Consider the following 20,508-nt stretch of genomic DNA (forward strand, 5'->3'; position numbering starts at 1 on the left):
TGGGAAAGGCAGCAGACTTAAGTGAGTTTGACAAAGGCCAAATTGTAATGGCTAGGTGACTGGGTCAGAGCATATCCGAAACAGCATGGCTAGTGGGCTGCTCACGGTCAGCCGTGCTTAGTACCTACCGAAAGTGGTCCGAGGAAGGAAACTCACGAACCACCGGCGAGTTGTTGGACAACCACGGCTTGTCGATGCTCGAGGTGAGCGAAGGCTCGCCCTGATGGTACGTGGCAACAGAAGAGCAACTGTGGCACAAGTCGCTGGTAATTGGAATGCTGGTGATGGGAGTAATGTGTCAGAACACACAGTACATCGAACCCTGCTGAAAATGGGGCTGCATAGCCGCAGGCCGCTCCGACTGCCCATGCTAACCACTGTTTACCAGTGACAGCGCCTACAATATGTATCGAAACTGGACCTTTGGTGATTAGAAGGTCATCTGGTCCGATGAATCACTTTTCCTGTTGCACCATGTGGATGGCCGGGTACGTGTGCATCGTTTACCTGGAGAAGTGATGTTGCCTGGATGCACCGTGGGATGAAAACAAGCCTGTGGCAGCAGTGTCATGCTTTGGGTGGTGTTCTGCTGGGGTTGTGCAGGCAGATATGAAGTTTTCTGAGCAGTGCAGATGGGCTGCAAGAGTAGCTCATGGTGTATTGTCGATGATATATAGGAATTTTTCTAGCAGGGATAAGGAGGTGATTATTCCCTTGTATAAGGCAATGGTCAGGCTACACCTAGAGTACTGTATACAGGTCTGGAGGCCTCATTTCAAGAAGGATGTAGAGATGCTGGAACGAGTACAGAGAAGGGCAACAAGATTAGTGAATGGAACAAAGGGGTGCTCTTACAAAGAAAGGCTTAAGTTTAAGAAAGGCATAGAGGTGTATAAAGCCTTGAATGGTTTGAGCATGCTCAGTGCTGTTGGGATTCTTCGTCTTGCTCAGAATAATCACCTGAGAGGGCATAAATTCAAATTGAGAAAAGACAGATGTAGGATAGACGTGAGGAAATTTGCCTTTAGCCAGCAGGTGGTTGGTTGGTGGAATAGACTTATATCCCTTGTCGTGGAAGTTGATAGCCCAAATAAGTTTAAGGCTCAGCTGGACAGGTATTTCGAACGAACAGAGGGGTGAAGTGGAAGTGGTTATTTTTTATTTATTTATTTATTTATTTTTTGGCTGATGCTGCATAAGCTTGCTTTCTTGCATCAAATGCCTCTACTAATGCTAATGATACCCTGGGTCCAGTCTTCCATGTGCCGGGCACTCTGACATCTAACACCTACCTAAACATCATTGCTGACCAGGTACACCCTTTCATGGCAACGGTCTTCCCCTCTGGCAGTGCCATCTTTCAGCAGGATAATGCACCATGCCACACTGCCCAGATTGTTCGAGACTCATGTGCGGAACACGAGTAAGGCTTCCAGGTATTTCCCTGGCCTCCAAATTCATCGAGACATCAATCTCATCGAGCATCTTTGGTTTGTGTCAGAACAGCAACTCCGATCTGCGGCGTCTCAACCATGGGCCTTACAGGAGTTAAAGGATCTGCTGGTTACGTGTTGGTACCAGATACCACAAGACACATTTAGAAATCTTGTAGCATCCATGCCTCGTCAGGTACGAGCTGTTTTGGCTGCACGTGGAGGGCCAACATCATATTAGGTAAGTGGTCATAATGTTTTGGCTCATTGGTGTATGTAATGAAAACAATTACAGTAGACTCTCGATTTTTTAGGATAGATATTAAAAAACAAATCCCGGATAATCGATTTTTCGGTTAATCCAAAAATACAGAAGTCCCGGAGATATGTTCCAGGACTTTGTCGAGTTTTACGTAACTCGGGAATGACTAATAATATATTGCTACTATATTATTATTATTGACAAATCAGTTCAGCACGATATTTGTTAATGTTTGACCATTTTCATACATTCTTATTAGTTTAATTTTCTGATCCATATTGATCGCTTTCCTTTTCTTGGTAGATTTACTAGTACTGTTGTCACTTATTCTCTTGTCTGCACCATGATAATGATCAAAATGAAATTTTATGTAAAGAGCTTCACAGGGTTAAAGCGAAAACTGACTATTATCATCCCTCGTGAGCTCACATTTTACTAAAGCACATTTCTGGAGGTTACTACCACAAAAAATAAAAACAATTTGCACTTTCCGTGTTATTGGGATTTTTTGTTAGTGCATCTAATTATAAACGGGTAGTAAACTCAATCTTATTAATTGCACTTGCGAAAATACCGATAGTTGGAATTCTGTGGGTTTTTATGTTATTATGATGAAATGTGCATCCCCTTCACTGAAATCTTCAGTCATATAAAAAAAAAAACCATAAATAAATTGTAAGAATTTTCTCTTCTTTCCTGTTTTTTTGCTTGTTACTCCGTATCTCACTTGTGGAATTTGTGTGTGCCGTGATCGTCGTTATTGATTGCTTATTATTTATTTTTTTTTTTTGTTTGAAATTTTACAATCCTAAAAAAAAAAAAAAAATTGAGTTACATAAATCTGTAGTTGCATAAGTCGGGGACTTATTGTATCGAAAAATATTCAGTAACCTACGTAAAAAATATGGCAATAGATAAAAAACAAAAAACTTACCACGTACTAGTGCGTGTCCAATAAGATGCTTCCCTTTATTTTTTGCGATTTTGATTTTAAATCTAATAGCTTCCCTTCATTTTTTACAATGTATGGTTTGGTCACCAACATTATAATGGTTCATTAAAGATTTAATGGATGCACCCTTTTCGAACTTTTGAATAATTTCAAGGTTTTGTTTAACTGAAAGCACAACTCTTTTGCATTTACCCATAATTTTTGCAATTTCTAAACCAAAAAAATATTTACTATAAAAAAATTTCGACATCCCTGACATAAATAACAAAACAAAATTTGTCTTTTTGCAGTGCAACAGAACACAACAATTGACGCAACACACTAAAACAAACTAAACATTTGGTCTCTCTCTCTCTTTTTTTTTTTTTTTGAGTGGCAGGTGTGAAGACAGTGGTGGTTGCAAGATAATAGGTACATTAATCTCCCAATGACGACTTGTAACGTCGCTTCTTATCGCTTATTTATGACTTGCAAGACATCTGTGTTTATAACTATTCTGTTCTATTCTGTGACAGCTGCTATGTAGGAGAGACCTCAAGACGTCTTCAAGACTGCCTTACAGACCACGACAGATCAATTCGCCTTACTGAGACCAACCAGTCCGCAATCGCGGAACACTTCTGGTCGGCCCACCATGACTTCAATCCCAAGCGTGACTACGAAGTGATTGACCAGTCCCGACACTTTCGCCACCGCCTCTGATTAGAGTCACTTAATATATTGCATAATTCAAGAGCCATGAACCATTCCAAAGGCATGAGACTATATCCCATCTTGGAGACAACTGTTTTAAGTCTAGATTAGCGCTGGAGGCAAAACTATGCACGTCCATGCAGCAACAATGAACACCAATCAAATTGTTGAATGGCCAACCTCGTGCCCTTGCACACCTCACTGCATGCACAACTCTGTGTCCGTTAAAATAATTTTTATCTCTAAAGTTTCCATTGTGTTAGAATTTGTTGACAAAGAGGCATGTTCAGCCTCGAAAGCTCCAAACTATTTAACTAAAGTTATATTTTACTGGATATATACGTTATTATTATTTCCTATGTACAGTGGATTCCAGTACAACAGGCCCATTTACTCTCATATAACTATTCTAATTATTACTTGAATTTTATGATTTTTGGTTAATTTTTTTTTTTATGAGTATACAGACTAAAAGACAAAGTGTTAAAGGTTATATCATTCCCTTTAAATTCTACTAACACACAATGCTGTTATGTACTTACATTTTGCTCATATGTTCTGAAACACTAATGTAATTTAGTGTGCTGAAACTGATGGCAGTGTTTTCTTTTTTTTTTTTTTTTCAGTACACAATTCTTATAGCAATGATGCAATAAATGAAGATGTTCACTATCACTCTGATGTTCTAACCACGCCATCACCTCATTAATCTTTTCAAGAACGTTGTTAATTTCTGGTGCTTTTTCATTACACAAGTCATCCACATTATCTTCTGAGTCACTCCTGTGTTACTGGTCTTCTGTTTGTCAATTTCTTTCCACGGTTCACAGAGGCTAAGATTTTTTCCTCACTCAGGTAATGTGCAACTGGAGCTTCCACATCCACCTCAATCCAAGCAGCCAGGTCATTTGCCCCAAGATTGCCACTAAATATGCTACATGTTGTCTTTGCTTCTTGTTCTGAAAATGCTGCTAATTCAAGGTTATTATTAGTGAATTCAAGGTCATTATTATTAGTGAACTCATCTTTTTTCAATACATTTTTTTTTCAGCCATTTTCAGTTTATGTTGAACTTACTTTCTCCCACACTAATCCAATATTGTATGCAATATTATTCAGTGTTAATGTTTTCAGAAATTCTAGGATTTGAAATTTTGGGTTTATAACACCAGCTAGTAGCTCACCACGATAGTAGACTTTGAAGGCTTGAATAATACCCTGATCCATGGGCTGAATTAGTGCAGTTGTGTTCCTTGGCAGAAATATTACTCTGATCTTTCAATTTCAGGACATCAGCCAAAGGATGAGCTGGCTATTTATCCAGAAGTAACAGAAGGTTTTCTTAAAATGTTTTGGAAAGCAAGTGGTGTCTCATTGGCTCAAACTCACTTTCAAAACCATGAAGCAAAAATATCACTTGTCACCCAAATATTGGAGGCTGTTTTTATAAATCACTGGTAGAGATTTCATTTTGATGTGCTTAAAACACTGGGGACTTTGACTCATAGTGATACATAATGGCTTTAGCTTGTGATTTCTAGTCTTGTTTGCACACAGTAACTGAGTAATTCTCTCTTTGTTAGTTTTCATGCCTGTTTTGTTGGTTTTTTTTAATATCCAGTGACTTTTTGAGTAGAAGTTTATAGTATACAATGCTGTTTCATGACAGTTGTACAACTGTTCATCTGTGAAATCACATTATGCAGAAATTCAAGAAACAGTTCTGCTGCTGTAATGTCACGAAGTGCAGTCCTACAAGACTAACCTGGGATATCCCATGATGAGCCTTCCATCTTCAAAGCCACCCTGTAGAAGCTTTAAATGTGTCATCATCTTCACCACGTAACATATGAAATTTAAGTGCCCGTGCTTTCATAATTACCCCATTTATGGGTACATCTTCCCTACTCTCCTGTAGAAACCACTCGTATAAGTGTTGGTCCACATCGCTGTTATCACAAAGTCTAGTTTTCTTTCTTTGGAGGCCTACTTCATTTTCTACGGAGTCTATGAATCACTCCAATTTTTCTTCCTCTTTCATCCAACCGCAGATCGTTCCTTCTTGAATTCCACACTAATGAAATGTAGTGCACTTTGTTTCACCACTGTTAACTCTTTTGATAATCTATAACTTTTCTTTCTTCATCTGTATAAATTTTTCCTTTGGTGGCCATTACTTCACTCCTACTGATTTACTAATTTTGCTGTGTATTTATTTCTGATGCCCTAGAATTTACCCTTTTTTTTTGAAAACTAAATCAAATTCAAACTACTGGCCTATCATAGTGCTGAAATGAAGTCACATGATTTCTCCATAAATCACTTGTCAGTTCATGTCTAGTTTAGTCCTTAGCACTTTTTGCTATCTTATGTGTAACTTAAATTCAAAGAAAGGGATATCATGTGCTGTTGTTTACAAAAATTTATTTTGTAGCTAATGTAACATGCTTGATGAATGGTAGCCATATTCCCCTCCAAAGGTAGCTGTTTATAATTAGTGTTCCAGTGATCTACTTTTTTATTACATCTCTAGCTGATGAGAGAAACTGGGTGCCTACAGTAATTAGTCTCTTATGAGTTCTGTTGTTTACAAAAATCACTCTCTAACTGAATTCTGAATATATCGAAGCAAACATACAGCCAATTTTTAGCTAAGTTTCCCTCTTGAAAATATGTTAGTAGGATGTACAGTAGATACGAGTATATACAATATTCACTTTTTCCGCTTTTCAGTATGAAATTGCTAGTTATTTTTTTATTAGTTTTTGGGCATGATGCTACTCATAGTATATTCAAAATTGTGGTATGAAGATGTGCATAATATTGAGGTTACACTGTATGTGCATTTATATATGTCCTATGAAACAGAAAAAAAAAAGAAACTAGTGTGTGGAAATTAAAAATAAAATGATTTTGGATTATTCATGGTTTTCAATTATCTGTGCTTCCTCTGTCTACCGTTAGCCTGACTAATCGGGCATTTTTCTGTACTTTAAAAATAAAATTTTAAACTTTGAAAGATCATCATTTGTTATATAATTTAATTTAGAATTACATAATTCTGTGCATTTTACAACCAACTTTAACCTACTGAAATTTCTGTAGTAATGTACAGGCGCATTTTAGCCGCAGTAGCTCTTGTGCCAAGAATTCTTAAATCAAATCAAATCTGTAGCAATGTATGGCATGTATTTTAGCATCATTTTATATGTAGCTACAAAATAATGGAATAAAGTTTGTATAAAAGGCATTATTATTTGAAAATCTCATGTTATGAATCCTTCATAATGAGCATGCAAACCTTGCTTACCATTATTTTGTAACTACGTACAGAATAATGCTGAAGCACCTACCATACAATTCTATAGAAATTTCTGTGACATGAAACATTGCTCAAAATGGCATGGATTTGTAGTTTTTCACACCTTTTGATATCTCTCATATTGTGTAATCAGGTCATAATTGGGTTGTCTGCATCCTACACTTGTGATAGTCACCCACCACTGAGGAGACCACAGTCTCCTAAATGGTGCCATCTGGGTGGTGGCACTCTGTTGAGAATAAATAACAGTAGCCTTCTCTAATTGCAAAGCATTACTTGTTTGAAGTTCATGAGTAAACAACTTGTGAAGGGATTAATAATATGCGATATTCAGATAATAATCATTGCTATAATAATTTAAAAATATAATATTTTCTGTTTATACTCTGGGATGAACACATGGTCAGGGAAGTTTGTGAGAGAAAGAGAACAAAAGAAACAGTATCGTGTTTAGCATTCGGATGCACTTGAACAACAGTTACCCAAAGTGCGTGTACTTATGCACCTTTGTACCTGACCTACAGCAGCCTTAGAGTAATTATCACTTAATTTAATATAAGCAAAATTTGAATCGTCTTTCTTTTAAAATTATATTTTAAAATTCTCTAAGTATAGTACTATATCATTTTGTTTATTTTCAGACTGATAAAGTGATATATCTAGTCACAGAATATGTGGAACCTTTGGAACAACATTTTGCAAATAGTGCATATACAAATGAACAGAGGCATCTTGCTATATCATGGGGACTTCATCAAATTAGTGTATGTATTATTTAAACATAGTTTGATGTATTTCTCTTGAAATTTATGCTATAATGTAATGCAGGAATAGTCTGTTTATGTTTTTTTTTTATGCTTTCAAAATATTTATTCTTTAAGAAAATTCCACAAGGCACATTGGATGCAATCTGGCATAACAAATACTTTTTTTGCGTATTCATATTTTGTTGCTATAAAGAAAATATGAAGCCAAAAGATATTGGAAACACTTATTGGTGAGGTTTACTAAAAGTTGAATGAAATTACTGAAGTATAAACAAGTAGAAAGAGTTCGAAATCATTGAGATTATTGCACTTTGTTGATGTTCTAGTTATCAGTCACTGCATAGGTAATTGGAAGAAACACTTTAAATAGGCACTAAAAAGCATTTTTGTTGGCATATACACTCTGTGATCACTGAATTATTACCATCCCATTTGTAATGGACTATGCTGCATAGCTCGTAGTATAAAAAGCCGAACAGCTTTATACTCTAGAGCAGTGGTGTCCAACTTTTCCTATACAGGGGCCATATTCAGAGATAGATTTGTTTTGCGGGCGGCACTGAATGATTCAAGAAAAAATAATAGAGTTATATTTTCCAAAACTTGTTACATGTAAAAGGAAGTTTCTAGTTTCATGTTACCATTGTTTTATTTTCAGACTGTATATAAAAAATGTAAATTCCCTAATACTTTTATGTGTAACAAATCTATATCAGTGATTTATTTTTTTTAGATTTTCCTTAAAATTATAAAAATGACTTTTTTTTTTTTTTCTTTTTTTTTTAAATACAGTAAACCGTCATTAAACTGGACTAATAGGGCCTGAGAGGTGTCTGTTTTAATGAAAGTCCAGATAATATGAAATACGCTTTGTAATTTGGGTAAAGCTTATTTAAACAACATAACGTACGTGGATAACAGTAAAAATATGTAAGTACATAGTCAAAAATATGTAGTAAATATATGTATGTATGTATGTACATACTATATTTACATTAAAAATACATAATGTCCATAATCACTTAAAACAAGATTGCACTGGTTCATCTTCACTTACATCACTTGCCACATTCATTGGTTTGAAAAAATTACTTTTTTTTTGTGATTACTTATCTTTTTAATTACTTAAAATTACTTAAAAAATTACTTATTTTTTTTGTGATTGTTTGCAGTTTATTTCCTTTACTACCAATTCACGTAGGTGTCTTAAGTGTTCATAATAGGCAGATACGTTTTCATTTGTTGATTGTTCAAAGTACTGAATTACGAAGTTCAAGTGGTCCTTCACTTTGCTTACCTTAATTTGGTAAGCTGGCAGTTTTTAACATATGGCTTCCGTCAGCATTTGCAGACAGCAGTGCTGAAACATGTTCCTTGCTTATTTTTCTTCCAGGCATGGTTTTCTGAGTCTTTGACGCTTGTGTGTTTTTAGGCAGAGCTCTCCAAAACAGTCCCGTCTCATTAAAGTTGTACACCTGGTTTAATTGATAACCCTCCTTTTGAATAAAATCATTCAATTGTTTCCTGAAAGGCTCAACAGCTTCAAAATCAGCACTAAGAATTTCCCCACACATTTTCTTGTTTGAAATGTTGTGCTGTCTTTTAATCTAAAAAGCAAACCTGAGCTCGCTTTAAATTGTTCAATTCCTAACTGTTCAGCCAGTCTCTCTCTCTCTCTGCCACTGCTTGAATTTCTATTGTTTGTTTGTTTGTTATTTGGTTTTTAGGAGCATTAGCAACTAAGGCCATATTGCTCCGGGATATGCGGTGGTCATTCCCTGACCTTTCCGCATCCTCCGTATTTGGTGGTGACGGGCTCGAACCCCGGTCTAATCAAGAAGCGTGTGCTACGCACTGTTGCTCCTTCCCACCTGGCTACGGAGGCGCCTTTGAATTTCTATTCCTCACACAGCCAAACCAGATGAACGAAGTTGGGAAAACCATTTGTACACAGCATCATCTGGTGCTTTATCAGTAGGCATCCACATTCGTTTAACTTTACTTTTTTCTTTCTCCACGTTAAACTTGAGAACAAAATTACGAATTTCACTTTTTTTCCTTTTTAATGTCCAACACGGTTTGTTTTGCGATGCCGTACTCTGGACACCGAAGCTCGTTTTTCTATCACCGATAGTTTATCGTGAAGCAAAAGCATTTTATGCTTACGCTTCTGTCCTACACTAGGCTTACTTAAAGACATTGTTTAACTGCACAGTACAAACGACAAAAGATAGAAGCACGTAACTGCAGAGCAAACGACAAACAACTGTCTGAACTGCAGCCAGGAACTAGGTTGTTTGTGCAGCTTGAGTCATCATGGCCCAATGACCTCATACACAATACATATTTCCTTTGAGCCCAATCGTCGTTTGATTTTTACACTTTTAAATTTTTTTAGAGCTGTCCGGATTAAGCGTTGTACGGATTACCGTGATCCGGATTAATGAGGGTTTACTGTACTTTACTTTTGCTTTTAAATGCGCACTTTACAAAATTTAAAAGCTGAAAAGGATCACTGCTTTTCAATATTAAGGTGAATAAATAAATATAATGATACACCTAAAATTGAAAATATTCAAAAAATTTATTTATTCATTTATTTATTATACACAATAACATTTACTGAACAAAACTTAACATTTAATGAGATGTTAAGGTAATGAGATTGAGGTTGTATATTTTTAGATAATTGTTCAAAATTTAATTGAAAATTTGTGACGTCAATTCTCAATATAGAATGAAGATGCGATGCTCGTCTGTTATTCTGTTTCTTTTTAAATATTTATTTAATTTCATGTGTGAAAAAAAATTTTCTCACAAACGTAGGTTGTGAGAAAATTTTTTCATGATTTCATTCATGAAAAAATTTGCTTGCAAACATATGTTGATCCGAACAAAGTAGCCATTTTCATGGCATTTTCTTTTATTAGTGGAAAATCTTCAGTCTGGAGAGACTTGTAGAATTCAAGTTGTTTATTTTCACAGTCCATATACTTATTTTTGAACCACTTTTTGACTTGAAGATCAATAATTTTAAGTTGTAAGCTGGGATTGTAGTTTTCAGCCATAGAAGTAAATGGATTCTCAAACAAGCTTGCATCTTTTTCATGGGATCTTATATTAGCAAATCATCTTTCGAACTCGTCAAAAATTAATTGCAATATGAGAGGCAATGATTCTTTGAAAATGTGTGTTTCTCTTTTAGCTCGGTACACAACATTCAGGATGAACTAAATTGTCTTGTTCAATTTGAATGTAAATAATAACTTATTCTGAAATGATTTGATGTCACCGTACAAATCAGAGACCAATTTTCCTTTCCCTTGTAGTTTTAAATTAGGAGAATTTAAATGACTAGAACTGTCTGTAAGAATTGCAAGATCAGCCACTCCACATTTGATAGTTGTTTTATTGGTTTCCCCTTTTCTCTCGTAAAAATATCAATTTCATAGTGTATTTTAAAGAAACGATACACTTTGCCACGGCTAAGCCATCTCACTGCTCTAGGTAAAATTACCTCTTCATAATCAGCTTCAATTTCTGAATAGCAACTGTTGAAACATATGGTGATTAAGGCCATGTGATCATATAAAATTTCATTGAAATAACCATATTCACAACGTTTTGGAGATCCAATACTTTCCCACAGAGCTTCTTGACGAATGCAGTGAATTCCAATCAGAAGTTCAGCTCCCATATCTATCATTTTAAGAATGCCGACCGGGCTAGCCAGGTGGGTAAAGTGCCTGCCTGGCAACCCAAAGGTCGCGGGTTCGAATCCCGCCTCTGGCTTGGATATCACGATGGTGCCGCACTTCCAGTTACAGTTGGATTTCACGGCCACGATACACGAAGCAAGCAGGAAAAAACTGGTTCCTTCGTGTATTGCTCACATCATACGAAATAAATAAATAAATTTTAAGAACAATGATTTTACTAGTCATTTTTTGCACCATAAGTTGTGACTCCTACCAGGTTTTTAATATTAAATTTTAACTTTTCAATAGATTGGCAAAATTTTTCGAAAAAGATTTTCACCTGTAGTTGTTCTGTGCATATTCTGTAGATCAGATAAATCTTCACCTGGTACAAAATTATCATTAATTACACGTATAAAGATAAGGAGTTGGGCTGTCATTTATATCAGTACAGAAATCCCCGACTTATGTAATACTTGACTTATAGAAATTTGACTTTACATAAGTATTCGCCGACAGGTGCAAACTTAAAAGAATCGTGGAAACGTATTTTGCATCCCGTAGGAATAAATGGAGGTATTGTGAAAATATCGTAATGTGACTGGGGTCACATTACGATATTTTACTTTTTTTTTTTTTTTTTTGGGTTTTTTTTTTTTTTTTTTTGTAATTTGTTCCAAGTCCTTGGAAGTTAAAAATTTTGCTATATTACTAAGCTATTGAGCTCTCTAAAAGATCATATTTATAATGGAAATTGCACTATCCTTTCATCGTTATCATATGTTCCCATTATAAGAATCAATTTTGAACGCCTTTGTCATATTTTTCTAAAGCACGTTTCTGGAGGGCACAACCATAAAACACTAAAAACAGTTTGCACTTTCCTGTTTATTGGACTTATCTGTTAGTGCATCTAATTATAAACGGGTAGTAAACTCGATCTTATTGCATTTGTGATAATACTGATAACTGCAGTTATGTGGGTTTTTACGCTATTATGGTGAAATGTGTTCCCCTTCACTGAAATATTCAATCATATAATAAACAAATTTTCAGAAACTCTCTTCATTCCTATTTATGTATTACAGTGATGAAGGAAAAGAGACCAACGAAAAGTGCAAGTGGTGGTAGTGCCAGGAAAGAAATGAAGATGAAAATGATTAAGTAGTACAAAGCAGGACAAAGTTTTTCATCTATTGCAAGGGAATTAGGTCTCGCTGCTTCAACAGTGAATACTATTTTAAAGGACAGTGCTCATATAAAAGAACATGTCAAAGGATCAATGCACTTAGGATCAACAGTGATCACAAAACAGCATTCAGGTGCTATATCGAAGATGGAACAGCTGTTAATAATATGGGTGCAAAATCAGATTTAGAAGCGAGTGCCCCTGAGTCTAATGACCATTCAAGCAAAAGTAACAAGTATTTATAAAGATATTAAGGATAAGTACAGCGAACTCCAACCCAAGTTCGTGGCAAGCCAAGGGTGATTTAATGGGTTCAAGCATCGCACTGGTTTCCGCAACGTTAAAGTATGTGGTGAAGTTGCCAGTGCTGATTCTGCAGCTGCAGAAAAATTTTGTGATGTGTCGGAAAAAATTATTGATAAAGGCGGCTGTTCAACGCAGCAAATTTTTAAAGTTGATGAGACTGCTCTATATTGGAAAAAAATGCTGCCGGATTGACCATACAATGTCAGGTTTCAAGGTGTCAAAAGATAGGGCCACGCTCTTGCTTGGGGCTAATGCAGTGGGAGATTACAGATTAAAACCAGTACTTGTGTACTATTCTGGAAATCCTCATGCATTTAAGGACATTAATAAAGTCGCCATACCCATGCATTTCTGATTGAACCAGAGAGCATGGATAACAATATCTCTCTTTGAGGATTGGTTTAAATGCTACTTCATTCACGAGGTTGAAAAATATTGTAAAGACAATGAAGTTCCTTTCAAGATTTTGCTTCTATTAGATAATACAACTGGACATCCTACGCATCTAGGTGATTTAAATTCAAATGTGAGAGTCATATTTCTACTGCCAAACATGACTTCACTCATCCAACCTATGGATCAGGGTGTTATTTTGAATTTAAAAGCATACTATTTAATCACGACATTTGCTCAGGCATTATCTGCAGTAGACGATGAGAAAAATTTTATGTTAAGAGACTTTTGGAAATCTTACAGTATTTACCACAGCATCTTAAACATTAATAAGGCCTGGGCAGAAATTACTAAAAGTTGTTTAAATGGCGCAAGGGAGAAAATATGCCCACGGCATGTGAAAGGCTTCGAAGGATTTGAAAAAGACGAATCATATGAAAAGGTTACAGATAAGATTGTAAAGATTGAAGAGCTACTTCAGTTGGAGGTTGATGCCGAAGACGTGGAAGAGTTAATAGAGGAAGAAGAGAAGGAATTATGTAACGAAGAACTTATTGACTTATTGATAGTGAAAGAAGAAAATCTCGATGAAGCTCAAGAGCCCCACCGTCCAGTCATCCATTAATATGTTCTTTCGTAAAGTTGAGCGGCTGACCCCTTCTAAATCTCCACAGCCTTCAACCTCCGCAGCAGTGTACTTATCAGCTGAAGACGTCAATTCTGGCAACGATGCTCAAGAGGTAAAACTTACTGATGTCATACATGTCTCCTCTCTTTTTTTTGTAATTTTATAATTTTGAAATTTTGTAATTTTTCCTGCGCATGAGATAAAAAATTGAATAAATACAATAAATAATTCTATTTACATGTTCGTTGAACATTTCTTTTTCAATTCAATCAATTTAGCAAGCACAGTTGCAAGTGCTGCACAAAGCATGGGGAAATTCCGACTTACGTAGCATTCCGCAGAACAGAACCCTTACGTAAGTCGGGGAGTTCCTGTACTGTCATCCAGTGCCACACTAAAATATTTCATTTGTTTTATGTTTACAAAAGTTGTTTGAAAAATTCTTTTCAATATCTTCTACTCTTCAAATAATTGTTTATCGAGACAAACTAATGTCTTGTATCATTGTTCGTTTCTCCAGACAAATTTCTTCCTCAACTTTTAACAAATTCACTGTCACCAAACAGTTTACTTTCAAAAGCAATCAAATGTACAACTTGATACCTGGCACTTACTGCAGATAAATTCCTTGACAGATACATTTTTAGTGTATTTTGTTGTTTTCTTAATTTGTTTTGTAAATTTGAACACTTTTCTTTTTGTAACACTCCTTTATATTGATCATAAGATTTATGCTTGGAATCACAGTGTTGTTTTAAATTATATTCTTTAAAAACTGACACAGTCTCCATACATACCAAACACTTTTTTTTGTTGTACTCAATGAAGAAATAGTCTTTGGTCCACCTTTGATTAAAAACACGACACTCCAAATCGTCTGTCCTCTCTCGGAACATTTTTAAGGATGATTTTTTAATTCAATACAATGAACAAGTTATATCAAAATAGTAAAATTTCACAATATGAAAAGATTAATACATAACTGTATTTAGCGTACATATGACTGCACTGGACTACATTTACACGTTTGATACAGTCTAGCTCGACGCTTGTATGCCTGTACATACAATGGTGCGACTCTAAATTGCTGTTTTAGTTCCCTTTCTGCATTCGGGCTTTATAAAAAATTATTTGTGGGCCGGATACAGCCCAGTGGCCTTAGGTTGGACACCATTGCTCTAGAGCAGGGGTGGCCAACAAGTCGATCGCAAATTTAATTTCAGTGGATCACGACGAATTTTAAATATACAGTCATCCCTCGATTTGTGCACCTTGTGCAATGAAATTTTTGAGATGGTAGATCGCGGCACATTTTTGAAGGGAAAAAGTAGATCGCATCACAAATTAAGTTGGCCACTCCTGCTCCAGAGCAATGGTAATTTGCATCTGTTCATGCAAGTCAAGGTGATAAAGTAGCAGTTATGGAATGTTCTAAAGATATCACAGAGTTTCAAAAGGGTATGTTTGTAGGAGTTTGTGTGTCAGGCATTTCCATATTGGAAATGCCTGACACATCTTGTCAGTTGCTCACAGCTCACTGTGGTTAAGGTATACAAAGGATGGTGTCGAACGGGTCAAACCACCCTCCTGCCAACAGAACTGTAAAAGATTATGCAAAGGGAAGTGGGGCATATTGTCATGCAGCTGTCATCTACTCCGACACTGTGGAACGCCTTGCAGGCACGTGACTGCAGATCCCTATGGACATCTTCAGACATCTAGTGGAGTCAATGCTTTGTGAATAGTGGCTGTTATCTATGTGAACAGTGGCCCAACATGGTATTATGTATGAAAAGGCTGTTTAAGCATGGGTAATGCATCTCCATCATTTCTACTACCCAGTAGTATGCATGCATTGTTTTATTATATCCCATATTGTGAATACCTTTACAATATGAGATATAATAAAACATCGAATAAAATTATTCATGCATGCTACCTGGGTGGTAGAAATGATGGCGATGTATTACCTATGCTTAAACAGCCTTTTCACTCTCTTTGACATTTAGTCAAGAATTATATTTAGATGGTATTACGTAGGTGGTCATAATTCAATTTCACTCAGTGTGTAATAAAATATAAAAAATTTTCTACATAGTAATAAATATGTAGTAGTAGTAGTAATAGAGGCATGTGATGCAAAAAGCAAGCATATGAGCTTATGTAGCATCAGCCAAAAAAAAAAAAGAAAAGAATTTCACATAACCATTCCCTCTAAAAATTTGTCCAGTTCCTCCTTGAATTTATTTAAGCTATCAACTTCCACAATGACAGATGGAAGTTTGTTCCAGATATTAACCATCCGCTGGCTAAAGGCAAATTTCCGCACATCTGTTCTACAACTGTTTTTCCTCAATTTGAATTTATGCCCCCTCAGGTTCGTAATCTGAGCAAGCAGAATTCCATCAGAATTCAGCGTGCTCAACCCATTCAAGGCCTTATACACCTCAATCAGATCACCACGTAGGTGCCTAGTCTCCAGCCACTGCAATTTGCAGAACTTAAGCCTCTCTTGGTAAGAAGATCCCTTCATTCCCCTCACCAGTCTTGTTGCCCTTCTCTGTACACGCTCAAGTAAATCTACATCCTTCCTAAAATGAGGCCTCCAGACCTGTATGCAGTACTCAAGGCGTGGCCTGACCATTGCCTTATACAGAGGGATAATCACCTCCTTTTCCCTGCTAGCAAAATTCCTATATATCATTGACAAAACCCCATGACCTGCCCTGGCAGCCTGTCTGCATTGCTCAGAAAACTTCATATCTGACTGCACAATTACTCCCAGGTCTTTTTCATTTTCTACCACCTTAAGTGTAGTACCACACAGTTGGTACGTTTCTCTGGGGTTACTTCTACCCATATGCAGTACTTTGCATTTGTCAAGGTTAAACTTCAGTTGCCACTTCTTAGCCCATCTGCCCAGTAATTGATTGTTGGAATCAACTCCGTAGCCGAGTGGTCAGGAGCGGGAGTGCAGTAGCACACGCTCCTTGAGTAGACCAGGGTTCAAGCCCCGGACTGCTGAATACGGCCGATCTGCCAACCCACACTGGACCAGCGTGGCAGATTATGGTCCATTTCCCTCAGCATGAATTGTCGAGGAGGCTTCCATCCTGCAGTGGGTTGATAATGGCTGCACTTTACCTTTTTTTTTTTTTTTTTTTTTTTTTACCCTCTGGGGTTGTAAAAGCGGGTAGTTTGAATAAATTTAAGGGAGGAATTAGACATACTATTAAAGGGGATGGACAAATGAGGTGAGTAGTGGTTTTTTTTCCCCTTTGGCTGATGCTGTGCAAGCTTGCATCATTTGTCACCACCACTATTATTAAAATTTAAAGAATTTTAGCTAGGAGTCTACTTAAGTATATTGTAGTTCAGATGATTTAAATGCTTGACAGTGAGAAATAGTGTATTTAATAAACTAGATGATGTAGACATGTTGATGCAAGCTTGCACAGCATCAGCCAAAGGGAAAAAAAAAAAAAAAAAAACCACTACCCACCTCATTTGTTCATAGATGATGGAAAATTTTTGCCATTTAGTTTATTAATATGTGGATTGGCCTTTATTTATTTAGTTAATTTTATTTTTATTTAATTTCTTGGTAGCTGGGGGCTCACATCTGGTGAGTATGGGTTTGGCACATCCAGGGTTCTGAGCTGGATGATATCATTCTATTTCTGACTGACTCTCTCTCTCTCTCGCTCTCTCTCTCTCTCTCTCTCTCTCTCTCTCTCTCTCTCTCTCTCTCAGGGGTATAATATATTTTAATTTGCATCTAGTTTGGATTGACTTATCAGCAATAAATTTCTCTTATTCTTCTACAATGTTTTTATTTTCCTTATGTTAACTATAGGGTGCTTGCTGTATTTAAGTTAGTTCGTATTTCCTTCTGTCACAGATTATGCAGGGGTCACCAGTGGATATAATACTGGGGGGGTCCTCATTACCCACTTTGCTGTTCTTCAGTAGTTCACTATGGAAATATGACATTTTGAGATTTACAAATATGGATGCACCCTGGGGAAGTCATGCCTATTGACCACCCCTTATCTTTATTTTAGTTCATTAATTTTGAGATGTCTGTATTTGATGGTGGAATGTCCTTCTGTGATCTTTTTGCTCAGCGTACAAGCAGCAGTTGCTCCATTAAACTGAAGTTCAGTGGAATGCTTCCTGTGGTGAGGGCAGATATTTTTATTTATTCTTTTAATTTTTACTTTGTTAATTTCAGTTGTTATAATCCTTTATTTTTTTAGATTTTATTTATACATAGGCACCAGTGGCTTCCTATTAAGCAAAAATACTTTCTGTATTTTCAGCAATATGTTCACATGGGAAATAGTGTTAAATTAATCTAAGTATTGTGATAATTTCACATAGGTTTCTTCTTTTTCTTAGTAATAAATACATATAGTTGCCAAAGTGTTAGAATGTTATGAGAAAGCACTGCATTATGAAATAAGACATTAAATATTATAATATTGTATTTCACTGCAATTGAAGTTGTGTGGAATAGAATAATTTGAAATTTTGCTGTATCATGTAGTGGCAGTAGAAATTCTGACCTAAAGCTTATTCAGACTCTGAAAAACTCTTGAGTATCTTTGCAGAAAATTCAGATGATGATCTACTGATGTGTGACATACTTGGCAGGCTGTGAAGGTGATGGTAAAGAAAATCGTGCCTTCCTATAAGTGAAAATGTTTTAATTGATGGTAAATACCATCAGACTGAGGAAATTACACCATCACTGAAGGGGTATACTGGATTCTATCTGCTATTTCCAAAGTCAGTTAATTTGAGGTCTGTTAAAACGGGCTTACTATATGTTCATAATTGTTTAATATATCCATAATAGTAAGAGGGTGCATCTCTTATCAGCATGGTTTAATTCATTATTATTTGTACTTACAAAAACCTAAACAAATTTTATTTATTTAATTTTTTTTATTGTTTTTTAATTCTGTGGTATTTTTCCTGTCCTCTGTTTCAGTATGGTGATCACTTGTTTGGAGAAGTCAGAGTTTGAATTCCATTACAATCCTTAAAAACCTCTTCAGTCACATTTGTAATTAGTCACTCTTAGGTGGATGGAGTTAGTTTCTTCCATCAGTTATTCTCCTATTTTCAGCTCACAACATTTAAGTCAGCCTGTGAACATGTGTGCTCGTACAAACATGATACACTTAAAACTGTATGAACTGGAGTACCTCAAGAACTGGTGTGCTATGGCCTAAGTAGTTGATGTGCCAAAAACTCCAAACAAAGTATTCTTCCTGGTGGTCTCATATTAATCAAATAAAATAAATTCATCTTTAGGACTCAAGTTTATATTTTCTTTTAAGTTTTTCTTATTACAGTATGGCCAGTTCTGATTTTATTTTGAATTTATATCAGCAAAAATACTCATAAAAATAAACTTTTCAGACCATAGCACTTGCACTGTCAGTAAGTTAACATATACTTTATTTGATTTTCAGAAAGGCCTTAGTTTCTTGATCAGTGACTGTAATCTAACTCATAACAATGTGTGTATGGCATCTGTATTTGTGAACCGTGCAGGAGAATGGTATTTGGGAGGAGTAGATTACATGTGTTCTGCATCAGATACAGTTCCTTATAAGACATTACCATGCCTAGATAGATATAAACCACCAGAATGCACAGATGCAACTGTTAGAAGAGGACATAAATGGTAATTTATATAACGGTAGATGCAGAATTATATGTTAACGTGCTTTATGTGTAAGGTGATAAGATATGCTGTTATCTGTTGGAGTGTTGGACTTTTGTGGGGTAGCTAAATGATCCTAATTTTCTTTATCGTCAGTCAGCCATATTTTTTTTTTCTTCTTTTTATTCACTGTCTTGAATTTTTTTAGAGGTTAGGTCAATAACCAGAGATATACAAGTATATTCAGGAAGTTTACAGAAATATATTATAATAATTTTCCCAGAGATGGAAGAGCTATAAACGAAATGTGACATCATATTTGTTTGATATACAGTGCATCCTCACTTTCTGGGATAATTAACGTCTGCATTAAAAGCTAACTGTTATATGCAAAGCTAACCTTTTTATCTTTTTTTTTTTTATATGAGTACACAATGACACAATGGTATCAATTAATAAAGATGCATATTGTGATACACATTTCTGTAATATACTTAAGTTTTATGTGTCCTTTCTGAAATAATCATATAATTTAATTTGCCAGAACTGATGACAGCATTTCTTTGGTCATAATTAAAAAAATAAAAAAAGAAAAACCTGTTCTCACATGAAAATATTAAACAGCAATATCTACATGTACTTTGAAAATAAACTCTGGAAATTGTAAATTTTATATAATTATTGCACACTTCCAAATGAGGCAATGCTTATAGGAGAAACCATTTTAGAGGATAGCATATAAATATGCAGCATGTAGCTGAGGTACATGAGTAACATCAATAAGTGTGATAACATGTGGTTACAGTTCTGCAGGTTTTGTTTTCTATAAGTTTCTTTGTAAAGAAAAGTACAATAACTTAATGGGAAATGGTCTAACATATGAGTTGCTGAATGCAAACAAATAGCATAACTGAATACATAAAAACAAAGCTTACCTTCCAATCGTCTTCACACCACAAACTAAGCAAGTTTTAAGAATAAAATGTATCAACATTCAGTATTGCAGTTATTTCAGTAATGCAGTTGTTATATGATTCTTTAATAAACAAATTGTATGGTATATTAGTGCTAAGGAGATTTGAACAATGGCACTTTCTGAAATTCCATTCAAAATTGAGGAATACAGAGTTGTGTATTCAAAGAACTAGCAATTTCATATTGGAAACTGGAAAAAGTGAATACTGTACA

The 20,508-nt window shown here is 35.6% G+C and overlaps 1 protein-coding gene across 1 annotated transcript in view; it reads left to right on the forward strand.

The window, feature by feature from the left end:
* The window catches only part of yata (N-terminal kinase-like protein yata), a 238,753-nt gene that overhangs the window by 48,885 nt on the left and 169,360 nt on the right, over positions 1-20,508 (forward strand). The window contains exons 4-5 of the mRNA XM_090380105.1: positions 7,304-7,426; positions 19,127-19,341. Of these exons, the coding sequence (XP_090236231.1) occupies positions 7,304-7,426; positions 19,127-19,341 (338 nt within the window). The remainder of the gene's footprint in view (positions 1-7,303; positions 7,427-19,126; positions 19,342-20,508) is intronic.

The sequence above is a fragment of the Mastigoproctus giganteus genome, chromosome 8, assembly GCF_048544385.1.
Source record: "Mastigoproctus giganteus isolate SK-2022 chromosome 8, ASM4854438v1, whole genome shotgun sequence".
Classification (NCBI taxonomy): Eukaryota; Metazoa; Arthropoda; class Arachnida; order Uropygi; family Thelyphonidae; genus Mastigoproctus; species Mastigoproctus giganteus.